Raw genomic sequence first — 14175 nt, forward strand, 5'->3', positions numbered from 1 at the left:
GTCAAAAAGCCTGGCTATGAACTGGCCGCCGTCCCAATTTGGACCCTAAGCACTTGCTAATAGGACAGGCAACGGCGCCCTCCTCCCACATTATTTTTAAGCACAATCAGAGGTCCCTACACTGTAATAAATTACCAGCATTTCACAATTATTAACAGTATTATTTTACAATAAGTTGTTGTAATTAAGTTCCCCTGTAATATCCCAATGAATACCTGTAAAAACTACAGTACACCCATGGTATTTTAAATGATATTAGCTCTATTAGCTAACTAGCTAACGTTAGCTAGCTGTAGGATTTGCCCGTGTGGTCTGATATAGGCTAGCTAACGCTAGCTAGCTAACGTTAGCGTTTGCTATTTACCACAGCTGATCTTATTATTTAAATTTGAATACCTAAATACTGTACATTATGCTTTTACTGAACTGTTGAGTGTGCATATGATAAGATTATGAAGGATGATGAGATTTTTGTACAACTCTGTTGCGTGTGGATTATAGAATGTTTGAGACTGAGAGGAGCGCCTGACCCCTTCACGACATCCCTTCATCGCTCTCTCTCTTCCTCTCTTACCTTGCCATGTAGGCCTCATTCCCATCCTCTTACTGTTATTGGGACACAGCTGGGTAGTTGAATGGCAAGTTTCTGCACAGTTTCTCTGCATTTTAAGATGCTTTGGAAAGTTTGACGAGGACTAGGAAGTTGAATTTCTTGAATTCTTGAATTTCTTGGCATTTATGTTGAATAACCCTTTATTTGTAAATAAATATGCCATTGGGCTAACATTGACTTTACCTCAGAGTTTTGTGTTGGTGTCTAAATTACTGGCCAATTTTTGCATGATTTGCATTATACATATATATATATATATATATATATATATATATACCACCCTCTCTCTCTTCCTCCCTCTCTCTCTCTCTCTCTCTCCCACTCTCTCTCTCTCTCTCTCTCTCTCTCTCTCTCTCTCTCTCTCTCTCTCTCTCTCTCTCTCTCTTTCTCTCTCTCTATCATATTGTGTGGTATGCCAGTTATTCCATGGCTGCTTTTCAGGTTAAAGTAGTGACCGTAAATGGGCATCGCACATGCACCCTCTGACAGCCCCCCACCACACACACACACACACACACACACACACACACACACACACACACACACACACACACACCCCTCCCTAAATCCCCCAGCTAGCTGTGCTTTATGGGAATCATCCCGCTGCTCGGCCGTGTCTTTGATCAGTCAGATTACAGATTACGGAGACGACCTGTTGCAGTTTAATTAGAGCGCCGGCTTCCTAATTACTTCATGCTCACACTGACACACAGGATGACGCTGCTGGAGCAGACACAACACTTTACCCCCCAAAAATAAAAATAAAAATAAAAATAAAAAAAGAGAGAAGCTTTGGTTTGTGTTCAGCTTCACAAACATTTGAATTGTTCAGGTGAAACTGGCTGAAAAAATATTTAAATGATACATTTTAATCATCATAAATATATTTTTTCATCATTTTTATGTCTATATAAACATGTATCTATCTTTGTTAGCTTTTTTTTTTTTTTTTTTTTTTACCATTTTTGCAGGATTATTTTTTTGCCAGTTCCCTAATTTTGCCCATGTTTCTGAGAGAAATCAAGTCACAATGTCACACTTGAACACTTGATTTTTTTCTGATTTTGTTTTGTCAAATTGTTGATAAATGAGCGCTCATACATTTTCCTTGTTCTAACAGTTTACAGTGAATTACATTACAGTGAAATTAAACCTGTCCACGTCTGACTGAGGACCCCCTCAAGGCCCCTCGAGGCCCCCTGTGGGTCCCCGGGCCCCACTTTGAAAATCAAAACAAAACATACATTTGTTTTAGGGTTAGGCCTGACATTAAACCAGTACATTAACAGGTTGCTTGCAGTGGAGTGCAGCTTCGACATAACTGACCTGCTGCAGCCATTTCTTTATTTCTTTATTTATCTGGTAATAAAATTCTCCAGCCGCTATAAATCCTCCACATATTTTTCCCTCGTATTGGAATTAGTGTTTGAACTCCTGACAGCCCCGAGGACAGCCGTGGAAATGGCCCCGTTTGGAGAAATTGCTTTCTAAGACGCTGGCAGAGTCGCTCTCTGACTCTCCTCTCTCAGCTTTTATGAACTGAAGGTTCTGGATAAAATCGTCAGAGCAGCTGGAAAAACGCATTAATAAATATCAAAATGCTCCTCAGCATGGCCTTTGACCCTGGCTGTAATATGCGGCTCCCAAGTGGGAATGTGGAGAGGGAGACTCTTCCACTCATACGTTAGGTAAAACACAGAGAGGGGCTGCAGAGAGAAAGTGTGTGTGTGTGTGTGTGTGTGTTGCTGCATGGATGTGGCTCCCGGCTCTGTCTCTCTGCTGTCCTCAGTCCAGCTCCCCCTGCTGGCCCTGCTTACTCCTGCACCTTCCACAGCCATTAGCTTTGCTGCATTCCTGCATTAATGCACCTTATTATCTCCTTGCTTTATGAAGTCCTGCTGCCTAAATAATGTCCACACACACCCACCCAGCGTCTTCAGTTTTAGGAAACCTGTGTAACACCTGGCCAGGGGCTGCAGGTGAGAAAAGCCTTTGACACATTTACAGTCATGTGTTTATTAATGTGCACTGTCCAAAATGAAATACAAATCTGTTGAAAGTAAAACATCAGGTATAGACCGTTAAACATCTTAATGTGACTTGGAGATCAACAGGTGAAGGGAGGGGCACAAAAGGAGAGGGGCTCCAGTCACAGCTCTCCAGTGAGCAATGTGCTGTCATTCTCACGTCTGTGTTTAGTGACTAGAAATACAAAAAAAATCAATCAGTGGAGGAGGAGGTTTAAATGACACTTTTTCACAACATTAAGATTTGAATATACAAACATTATAATGACTTATTATATTTACGCGCCTGTCCAATCAATCAATTAACAATTATCCACCAAGATGCCTGATACAATAAAAAAAAAAAAAAATCAACCATAAACCACAAATCAGTCAAACATGTTCTAAACACTTTCAGGTCAGAGTTTGTTTCTGAGAAACTGGCAGCTCAACCACAATAGAAGAACCAGATGACCCCAAACCAAACGCAGGGAGGAGCGGCTCAGTGAAGGTGGAGCTGAAGGTGTGCAGGAGTGTCAGTCTGTCAGAAGAGACTCTGTAGAAGGACAGAGTCCCAGCAGAGCAGTCCAGATACACTGCTACTCTGTGAGATCCACGGGGACGGACAGAGATGAAGGTGAACTCACTGTTGTGACTGACAGTGTAGCTGTTACCATCATCAGAGCACTCCAGACTCCAGGACTGTTTATTGAATCCAAGCAGAGAGTCAGCACCACTTCTTGTGATTCTTCTGTAAGTCACTGCTATATGAACCCCTCCACTCCACTGGACCTCCCAGTAACATCGCCCAGTCAGACCTTCTCTACACAGAACCTGAGACGCCCAGTCAAATCTGTCTGGGTGATCAGGATACGGCCGCCACTCGAACACCTTCGTCACCTTCCTGTTGTCCTCAGACAGACGGAGGATTCTGTGCGCTGTGTTTGGATCCAGTGTGAGATCACAGGCATCTGATGGGGAGAAGACACACAACACACCTCAGAAAGCATCATTCACTCACACTCTCTTGGCTCTCATAAGGTTATTATAGTTTTGCATTTTTCATTAGTTTTTATTGTTAATGTCATTTTACACTTTGTGTTTTCAATTTGAGTTTGGTTTTAATTCATTTTTAAAGAGGATTTGCTTGTTTAGTTTATTGTTTTTAATGCTCATTTTTGGTTTAGTTTGTAAGGCAGATTTCATATCCACCCAAAATACCAGAGAAAAACAAATACATATCAACAATTAAACAAATGAGACTTTTTCTCCTTTTTCTCCTTCAGGTTTTTTCCCTCTTATATCTCCCTCTCTTTTTCTCTACCCCTCTCTGTCCTTGCCTGCACCCTACCTTCATCATACACCCCCCCTTACACACACACACACACACACACACACACCAAAAGTAAACTACAATTGATTTGCTTTCTTAATTTTTTTCTTCTTCATATTTTCTGTGTTGTTTTATTTGAGTTCCTGTCTGGTTCTTTCTTTCTTTCCACATCTGTTCAGTCCTGTCTTCTCCTTTTCTAATATGTTTTCTAATGTTGTCACTCTCTGTACTCGACTTGTTCACCTTTCTTTCACTAATAAAGGAAAAAAAATACCAGGCTTATGTATGAAGTAAATCGACAGAGGAAAATTCATTTTTCTCTGTAATTTTAAAGTTTTTTTTTGTCATTGTAGCTTTGATTGGACTCAGCAGAGAGAGACAGGAAAGGCCGGGGAGAGAGAGGGGCCGCCCTGCAGCAAAGGGCCTGAGGTGGGATTCAAACCCACGACTCAGCCTGGACAAACTGCAGCTCTGCACCACGTGATATACAAAATTTTATTCAATATATGTTTTCTAAATTCCCTTTCTCTCTCTCTCTCTCTCTCTCTCTCTCTCTCTCTCTCTGTGTGTGTGTGTGTGTGTGTGTGTGTGTATGTGTGTGTGTGTGTGTGTGTGTGTGTGTGTGTGTGTGTGTCTCAGTACTCACATCCTCTCAGGCTGCCAGCTGGAATCCAGTCTTCTACATGTTCCAGCCTGTAGGGATGAACACAAAACCATCATCCTCTTCATCATCATCCTCTTCATCATCATCACCTTCATCACCTTCATCACCTGCATGTCACATGATCCCAACACACCTGTGGCTGCTCTGATTGGCTGATCTCTCTCTGTCTTTCTGTCCAGTCCTGAGGCCACTGAGCACTTTGGACATTTCCCAGGAAATGCTGCCTGCACTGACTGTGTCCAGCACAAGAACCAAGCAACCAAGCTGCTCCGCCTGGACTGACTCCACCCCTCTAGGACTGACTCCACCCCTCTAGGACTGACTCCACCCCTCTACTGACCTCAGAGGACTGACTCCACCCCTCTAGGACTGACTCCACCCCTCTACTGACCTGAGAGGACTGACTTCACCCCTCTACTGACCTGAGAGGACTGACTCCACCCCTCTACTGACCTGAGAGGACTGACTCCACCCCTCTACTGACATCAGAGGACTGACTCCACCCCTCTACTGACCTGAGAGGACTGACTCCACCCCTCTAGGACTGACTCCACCCCTCTACTGACCTCAGAGGACTGACTCCACCCCTCTACTGACCTGAGAGGACTGACTCCATCCCCTCTAGGACTGACTCCACCCCTCTACTGACCTCAGAGGACTGACTCCACCCCTCTACTGACCTCAGAGGACTGACTCCACCCCTCTAGGACTAACTCCACCCCTCTACTGACCTCAGAGGACTGACTCCACCCCTCTACTGACCTGAGAGGTCTGACTCCACCCCTCTACTGACCTGAGAGTCTTCAGGCTGCAGTTTGGACTCTCCAGTCCAGCAGACAGCAGCTTCACTCCTGAATCCTGCAGCTGGTTCTCACTCAGGTCCAGCTCTGTCAGATGGGGGTTGGACTTCAGAGCCGAGGCCAGAGAAGCACAGCTGCTCTCTGTCAAGCTGCAGTCCCTCAGTCTGAATAAAGAATAAAATATGTAGCTATAATTTCCAGTGTTCTGGATATTTATCAGTCAGAGATTTTTCAAAATATTCAAAAAGGCAGGACAAACCAATGAAATAATTATTATAACAATTATATTAATAATAATGATGATAATAATAATATATATTTATATTACACCTTTAAAGCAAAGTTCCAAAGTGCTTTACAAAACCATCAGAGTAAATGAAAAGATAAAGATAACACCTGAAATGAAAAGACATCAAAATATCAAATATCATATAACAAATAAACAGACAATAAAAGCAAGAAATGATAAAAGGTCCAAAATAATTCAAATTCAGTGCTAAATACGGTAGACGTGAAAACAGCCATAGGTACGTCCATAAATAACAAATGAATGGCTCAGTGAAAAGTCCTCAGATGCCTTCAGTCTACCATCTTCTCAGAGTAAAACTGGAGAACAAGAGCTTCTGCATCACATGACACCAGCACCCAGTCTCTTGACCAATCAGGGCCAAAGTTATGAGCATTTCAAAAGACTGACCAGGTGATGGCAGTAGAGGTAGGCCCATCAATATATTGATATAATATGGATACAGTGATATGAGATCAGATATCATGTGGGATTTGGGATATGGTAATATCTTGTGGCATCAGTGTTGTCCTCTCCTGCTTTTAAAGGCTGCATTACAGTAAAGGGATGCAGTTTTCTCAACTTATTAGACGCTCCTTGCTGCTCTGTTATTGGCCTCAGCCTGCTCGCTCATCATATCCATATTACTAATGACTGTTTAGCACTAATTTACACTTTCATGAAAGCAACAACCAGTCATCCTGACAAGATCCTCACAATATGGATATCACGGTATTCAGTCAAAAACATGGTGACAGTCCACTGTGTTCATATGGCTCAGTCTGAGGGACTAGAGACAGAAAATATCCTGAAATATACAAAATGTTCATTTGGTGTGGTCGTCTGTCAGCCTGCAGAGTTTAAACAAAGTTTTGCATGGGAAGTAGGTGAGCTGTGAAAAAGTGTGTGAAGATGATCAAAATAATAATCAATGAAAAACAAGAGGTCCTAAAGGTTTAGTTGAGGTTCAGAACAGTTACAAGACAACAGTTACCATGAGGGAATGTGATCAGGATGGGAAAAGTTGGACATATCAACTCCATCCCATCATGCCTAATCTGTGAAAGATACCAGAATGCACTGATATGCCCACATGGGATTTTTGTCCCTGACGATTCATCAAAGAAAATATTGGAATCCTTTGTGAATCCATAGTTGGACCAAGACCTCGATGTCGGTGTCCTCTATACGTTCTGTGGAATTACCACAAAAAATATCAGATTCCCACAGATGGAGGCCATTTGGACCCCTGCATGTTGAAATAATGTAGAAGATCATCACTGAAGTTCACAGTTTTTCATTTCAACAAACAAGGAATGTGTGAAAATACAGTTTGACATCAATTTGAGATGTAAGCCTGTAAAACTCCTGTTCATCTAACAGAATATTACATGTTCACACATCATTAAAAAGTGCAGTCTGACCTGAGAGTCTTCAGTCTGCAGTTTGGACTCTCCAGTCCAGCAGACAGCAGCTCCACTCCTGAATCCTGCAGCAGGTTCTCACTCAGGTCCAGCTCTGTCAGATGGGGGTTGGACTTCAGAGCCGAGGCCAGAGAAGCACAGCTGCTCTCTGACAACCTGCAGCGCCTCAATCTGAATAAAGAATAAAATATGGAGCTATAATTTCCAGTGTTTTGGATATTTATCAGTCAGAGATTTTTCAAAATATTCAAAAAGGCAGGCAGGACAAACCAATGAAAAAGTTATTATAACAGTTATATTAATAATAATAATGATTACACTAATTTATATTTATATTACACCTTTGCAGCAAAGTTCCAAAGTGCTTTACAAAACAATCAGAGTAAATGAAAAGATAAAGATAAAATATTAAAAACACAAATAAACAGACAATGAAAGCAAGAAATGATAAAAGGTCCAAAATGATTCAAATTCAGTGCTAAATACAGTAGACGTGAAAACAGCCATAGGTACGTCCATAAATAACAAATGAATGGCTCAGTGAAAAGTCCTCAGATGCCTGCAGTCTACCATCTTCTCAGAGTAAAACTGGAGAACAAGAGCTTCTGCATCACATGACACCAGCACCCGGTCTCTGGACCAATCAGGGCCAAAGTTATGAGCATTTCAACAGACTGACCAGGTGGTGGCAGTAGAGGTGGGCCCATCAATATACTGATATAATATGGATACTGTGATATGAGATCAGATATCATGCAACCCAGTTTGTGGCATCAGTGTTGTCCTCTCCTGCTTTTAAAGGCTGCATTACAGTAAAGGGATGCAGTTTTCTCAACTCATTAGACGCTCCTCGCTGCTCTGTTATTGGCCTCAGCCTGCTCGCTCATCATATCCATATTACTAATGACTGTTCAGCACTAATTTACACTTTCATGAAAGAACTAACAGTCATCCTAACAATATCCTCACATCTTAACAATACCACAAGAAATATCAGATTCCCACAGACGGAGGCCATTTGGACCCCTGCATGCTGAAATAATGTACAATATCATCACTGAAGTTTTTCACTTCAACAAACAAGGATTGTGTGAAAATACAGTTTGACAACAATTTGAGATGTAAGCCTGTAAAACTCCTGTTCAGCTAACAGAATATTACATGTTCACACATCATTAAAAAGTGCAGTCTGACCTGAGAGTCTTCAGTCTGCAGTTTGGACTCTCCAGTCCAGCAGACAGCAGCTTCACTCCTGAATCCTGCAGCAGGTTCTCACTCAGGTCCAGCTCTGTCAGATGGGGGTTGGACTTCAGAGCCGAGGCCAGAGAAGCACAGCTGCTCTCTGACAAATCGCAGCCACTCAATCTGAATAAAGAATAAAATATGGAGCTATAATTTCCAGTGTTTTGGATATTTATCAGTCAGAGATTTTTCAAAATATTCAAAAAGGCAGGCAGGACAAACCAATGAAAAAGTTATTATAACAGTTATATTAATAATAATAATGATTACACTAATTTATATTTATATTACACCTTTGCAGCAAAGTTCCAAAGTGCTTTACAAAACAATCAGAGTAAATGAAAAGATAAAGATAAAATATTAAAAACACAAATAAACAGACAATGAAAGCAAGAAATGATAAAAGGTCCAAAATGATTCAAATTCAGTGCTAAATACGGTAGATGTGAAAACAGCCATAGGTGCGTCCATAAATAACAAATGAATGGCTCAGTGAAAAGTCCTCAGATGCCTGCAGTCTACCATCTTCTCAGAGTAAAACTGGAGAACAAGAGCTTCTGCATCACATGACACCAGCACCCAGTCTCTGGACCAATCAGGGCCAAAGTTATGAGCATTTCAAAAGACTGACCAGGTGATGGCAGTAGAGGTGGGCCCATCAATATACTGATATAATATGATGCTGTGATATGAGATCAGATATCATGTGGGATTTGGGATATGGTAATATCTTGTGGCATCAGTGTTGTCCTCTCCTGCTTTTAAAGGCTGCATTACAGTAAAGGGATGCAGTTTTCTCAACTTATTAGACGCTCCTCGCTGCTCTGTTATTGGCCTCAGCCTGCTCGCTCATCATATCCATATTACTAATGACTGTTCAGCACTAATTTACACTTTCATGAAAGCACCAACCAGTCATCCTAACAATATCCTCAGATCCTAACAATACCACAAGAAATATCAGACTCCCACAGACGGAGGCCATTTGGACCCCTGCATGTTGAAATAATGTACAATATCATCACTGAAGTTTTTCACTTCAACAAACAAGGATTGTGTGAAAATACAGTTTGACAACAATTTGAGATGTAAGCCTGTAAAACTCCTGTTCAGCTAACAGAATATTACATGTTCACACATCATTAAAAAGTGCAGTCTGACCTGAGAGTCTCCAGTCTGCAGTTTGGACTCTCCAGTCCAGCAGACAGCAGCTCCACTCCTGAATCCTGCAGCTGGTTCTCACTCAGGTCCAGCTCTGTCAGATGGGGGTTGGACTTCAGAGCCGAGGCCAGAGAAGCACAGCAGCTCTTTGACAACTCGCAGCGCCTCAATCTGAATAAAGAATAAAATATGTAACTATAATTTCCAGTGTTTTGGATATTTATCAGTCAGAGATTTTTCAAAATATTCAAAAAGGCAGGCAGGACAAATCAATTGAATAGTTATTATAACAATTATATTACAGTATTGACCTGCATAAAAGACGACCCTGATTTTAAGACGACCCCTCTTTTTCAAGACCCTTTTTTGGAAAAATGCTTTTTATATAAACATTCTGCGACACCAGCCCATGCTAGCCTTAAACTCAGTGTGGGGTATGTTGAGCTCTGTGGCAACTTCGAGTGCTTTTTGCTGCATCACAGCCCTCGTAATGGGCAGTCCTTCACTACGTTTCTCATTCACAAAATCGTACACCCTCCTGTCAATCTCGTTGAATCAACCAGTTTGTGGACCACGATCGTTGATCCTCTCTTTGATTTCGATGCTCAAGACCATCATGTAATTTCGATCGATTTTGATTAAAAATCGAAATCGTGACACCCCTAGTACTAAAGCAAAAATGCCCCCCTCCCCAGTCCCTGGCTGGCCTGCACTCACATTACCTAAAGCCCAAACGCACCCAAGCGCGATTGCCCCCGGTATGCACCTCATCACGTTGAAATATGACAACAGACATGGTCCGACGTCATCATAAATCAATATAGTTCAAATACATTCATCATGTCTTCCTTTTAACTAAAATACGTTTTTGTTTCTTTTAATCAGACACAGGTTAAGGGATGTTTATTTACCTTGACAGTTTCGGAGGTAACTTCAGAAAGCGTCCAACATTCAACCGGGTGGTGGCGCACACCGGCCGGCCCACCTGATGCCGGCCGGCACCGCACCCACCCGGTCAGGACTGCTGGATCTGACAGGTGTGCCGCACACACAGACTGCCATATATACCTTTCATCATGAATCAACTTTTGTTTATATGCGGTTGCAGCAGCACCATGGACAGCGACACAGACAACATGGTTGATTATTGATTGCACAACACGGCCATTTGCCGGTAATCGTGTAAAACGATTTTGCAGAGGCAGGAGGAAAGTTGCATGATTTACGTTGTATCCACGTTCACGCGCTGCGTGCGTGACCGTGCATGTGCTCGTGCATGAACGCCCGTACCGTGCTGGAGAACACCCCTTCCAACCGTGCCAGAGTGGGGGAAGTGTACTGTATTCAAGCACGGAACATATGCAAGTACTATTTGTTTAGACCCCCAATATTAGACTCCATACCATCATGCCTAATCTGTGAAAGATACCAGAATGCTCTGATATGCCCACATGGGATTTTTGTCCCTGATGATTCATCAAAGAAAATATTGGAATCCTTTGTGAATCCATAGTTGGACCAAGACCTCCATGATGGTGTCCTCTATACGTTCTGTGGAATTAGCACAATAAATATCAGATTCCCACAGAGGGAGGCCATTTGGACCCCTGCATGTTGAAATAATGTACAATATCACGACTGAAGTTCACAGTTTTTCACTTCAACACAAAAGAATTGTGTGAAAATACAGTTTGACAACAATTTGAGATGTAAGCCTGTAAAACTCCTGTTCAGCTAACAGAATATTACATGTTCACACATCATTAAAAAGTGCAGTCTGACCTGAGAGTCTTCAGTCTGCAGTTTGGACTCTCCAGTCCAGCAGACAGCAGCTCCACTCCTGAATCCTGCAGCCAGTGGTTCTCACTCAGGTCCAGCTCTGTCAGATGGGGGTTGGACTTCAGAGCCGAGGCCACGGTTTCGCAGTGAGTCTCTGAGAGTCCACAGCCAGAAAATCTGTAATTTCAGATTTAATGTCAAGTCTGTGATTTTCTTGAGTTTATATAGTGTTATATTATAATAATATTAAATTGTATTACAGGATACAAATTTTTTGAAAGGTGCTTCATGTATAATATCAGAAGAAACCAATCAGTAGAAACCTGATGCTCAAGTTCAATTACACAGCAAAAACTTGCTTCTGATTTTGAGGTATTGTAGGGGTGAGCTGCTCTGGGCATCACCATCATGTTGCCTCCTTTTACCCTGGACCTCCTGAAGTATATTTTTTCTGACAGAATCAATCCTTTATCCTGAATATTTAGAGAACTACATATCTTTAATGTATTTCTGATGGTGTCAGGTATGGAAGCAGCTATACACTGTTTGTATGATGTTGATTTCACATTAGGACTAACCGAGCCTTCCTGCAGTTCCTCACAGCTGGGATCAGTCTCCGTCGTCCCTCATCTGATGTTTTGTATACCTTCATGTCCAACTCATCCAGAACCTCCTCTGACATCTGCAGCATGTAGGCCAGAGCTGAGCAGTGGATCTCAGGGAGTTTCTTCTCCGATCTGTTCTCTGACTTCAGGAACTCTTGGATATCCTGATGTACTGAGAGGTCGTTCATCTCCATCAAACAGTGGAAGATGTTGATGCTTCTGTCAGGTGAGACACTACTGGTGTTCATCTTCTTCAGTTTGTTGATGACTCTCTTGATGTCTTCTGGTCTGCTCTCTGTCTGACCCAGCAGGCCTCCTAAGAGCTTCTGGCTGGACTCCAGTGAGAGGCCATGAAGGAAACGGACAAAGAGGTCTAGGTGACCATTTTTGCTCTGCAGGGCTTCAGACATGACTGTCTCCAGGAAGATATCCAGCGATGGCTCATTGTCAACACCTTTATTCTTGCGTGTTCTCATGACTCTGGCCAGTACCTCTGTGTTCCTGTTGGTGTAGCAGTGGAAGATGTAGACTGCAGCGAGAAACTCCTGAATGCTCAGATGAACAAAGCAGTAGACTTTTCTCTGGAAGAGCACACACTCGGTTTTGAAGATCTCTGTGCACACTCCTGAGTACACTGAGGCCTCTCTGACATCAAGACCACACTCCTCCAGGTCTTCTTGGTAGAACATCAGGTTGCCTTTCTCCAGATGTTCAAACGCCAGCCTGCCCAGCTTCAGAAGAACTTCCCTGTCAGTCTCCATCAGCTCCTGCTGACTCCTGTCATGTCTCTCATCGTACTTGTTCTTTTTCCTCTGTGTCTGAACCAGCAGGAAGTGTGAGTACATGTCAGTCAGGCTCTTGGGCAGCTCTCCTCTCTGCTCTGTAGTCAACATGTGCTCCAGAACTGTAGCAGTGATCAAGCAGAAGACTGGGATGTGGCACATGATGTGGAGGCTCCTGGACACCTTGATGTGTGAGATGATTCTGCTGCACAGCTCCTCATCACCGGACCTCCTCCTGAAGTACTCCTCCTTCTGGAGGTCAGTGAACCCTCGCACTTCTGTTACCCTGTCAACACATGTAGGAGGGATCTGATTGGCCGCCGCAGGTCTGGAAGTTATCCAGAGGAGAGCTGAGGGAAGCAGATTCCCCTTGATGAGGTTTGTCAACAGCACGTCTACTGATGATGTCTGTGTGACATCAGGCACGACCTCATTGTTCTGGAAATCCAATAAAAACCTGCTTTCATCCAGGCCGTCAAAGATGAACACGACTTTACAGACGGCGAGCTTCTCTGCTGTGACCGTCTGTAATGTTGGATGGAAAACACGGAGCAGCTGGAGAAGACTGTAGCGCTCATCTTTGATCAAGTTCAGCTCCCGGAATGAAAGCAGAACCACAAGACTGACATGTTGGTTTTCCAAGCCCTCTGCCCAGTCCAGAGTGAACTTCTGCACTGAGAAGGTTTTTCCAATGCCAGCAACGCCCTGCGTCACAACTACTCTGATGTGTGTGTCCTGGCCAGGTAAGGGTTTAAAGATGTCCTGGCACTTGATTGGAGTGTCACTGAGGGTCTCCATCTTGGATGTTGTCTCCAGCTGCCACACCTCATGTTGGGTATTAACCTCTTCACTCTGTCCCTGTGTGATGTAGAGCTCAGTGTAGATCCTGTTGAGGGGGGTTCCACTTCCAGCTGCAGTAGTTCCTTCTGTCACAAATTCACATCTCCTCCTCAGACTGATCTTATGCTTGTCTAAAACCTCCTGCAGACCGCCATCCACTGGGCTGGTTTGACTGGGTGTCCACAGTCCAGGTCTTGTTCTGGATCTTTTTCCACACTGGGGACAGGCAGGATCTCCTGATGGATCAGACTGGTCCCAGTCTGAGGTGATGCACCATCTGCAGAACCAGTGTCCACAGCTGGTGGAGACTGGATCCCTCAGGAGCTCCAGACACAAAGCACAGCAGGACAGCTGCTCCTTCTCATCACCTCGACTCCTCTTCCTGTCCCTGTGGAGATGAAAGCAGCTTGTTTATGTTTAGACAACATTACCTTTTAACTGAAATCTTACATTTTTTTTAAAATGCCATAAGCGGTCTCTTACATCACTTTCTGTGACTACACTTACATGGATTGCAATATTCTAATATTAATGCAATTAAGATAGTATTTAGAAGACTAAGGGCCCTATCTCGTGCCACCCGGTATCCGCTGCCACTACCCGCTACCCGCAAATTGCGGATTTAGGAACTTCCGCTATC

At 43.1% G+C, this 14175-nt stretch overlaps 1 protein-coding gene across 1 annotated transcript; it reads right to left on the reverse strand.

Moving 5' to 3' along the window:
* Positions 1 to 2618: 2618 nt before the first annotated feature.
* Positions 2619 to 13877, reverse strand: LOC115369194 (NACHT, LRR and PYD domains-containing protein 12-like; the record flags this gene model as incomplete). Its single annotated transcript, XM_030065762.1, has 7 exons — positions 2619 to 3576; positions 5415 to 5580; positions 7127 to 7297; positions 8321 to 8491; positions 9530 to 9700; positions 11312 to 11485; positions 11887 to 13877. Coding segments are annotated over 7 exons (3387 nt in total), but the record flags the coding sequence as incomplete, so codon positions are not given.
* Between the last annotated feature and the right edge of the window lie 298 nt (positions 13878 to 14175).

This window comes from Myripristis murdjan, chromosome 12 (genome assembly GCF_902150065.1).
Source record: "Myripristis murdjan chromosome 12, fMyrMur1.1, whole genome shotgun sequence".
Lineage (NCBI taxonomy): Eukaryota > Metazoa > Chordata > Actinopteri > Holocentriformes > Holocentridae > Myripristis > Myripristis murdjan.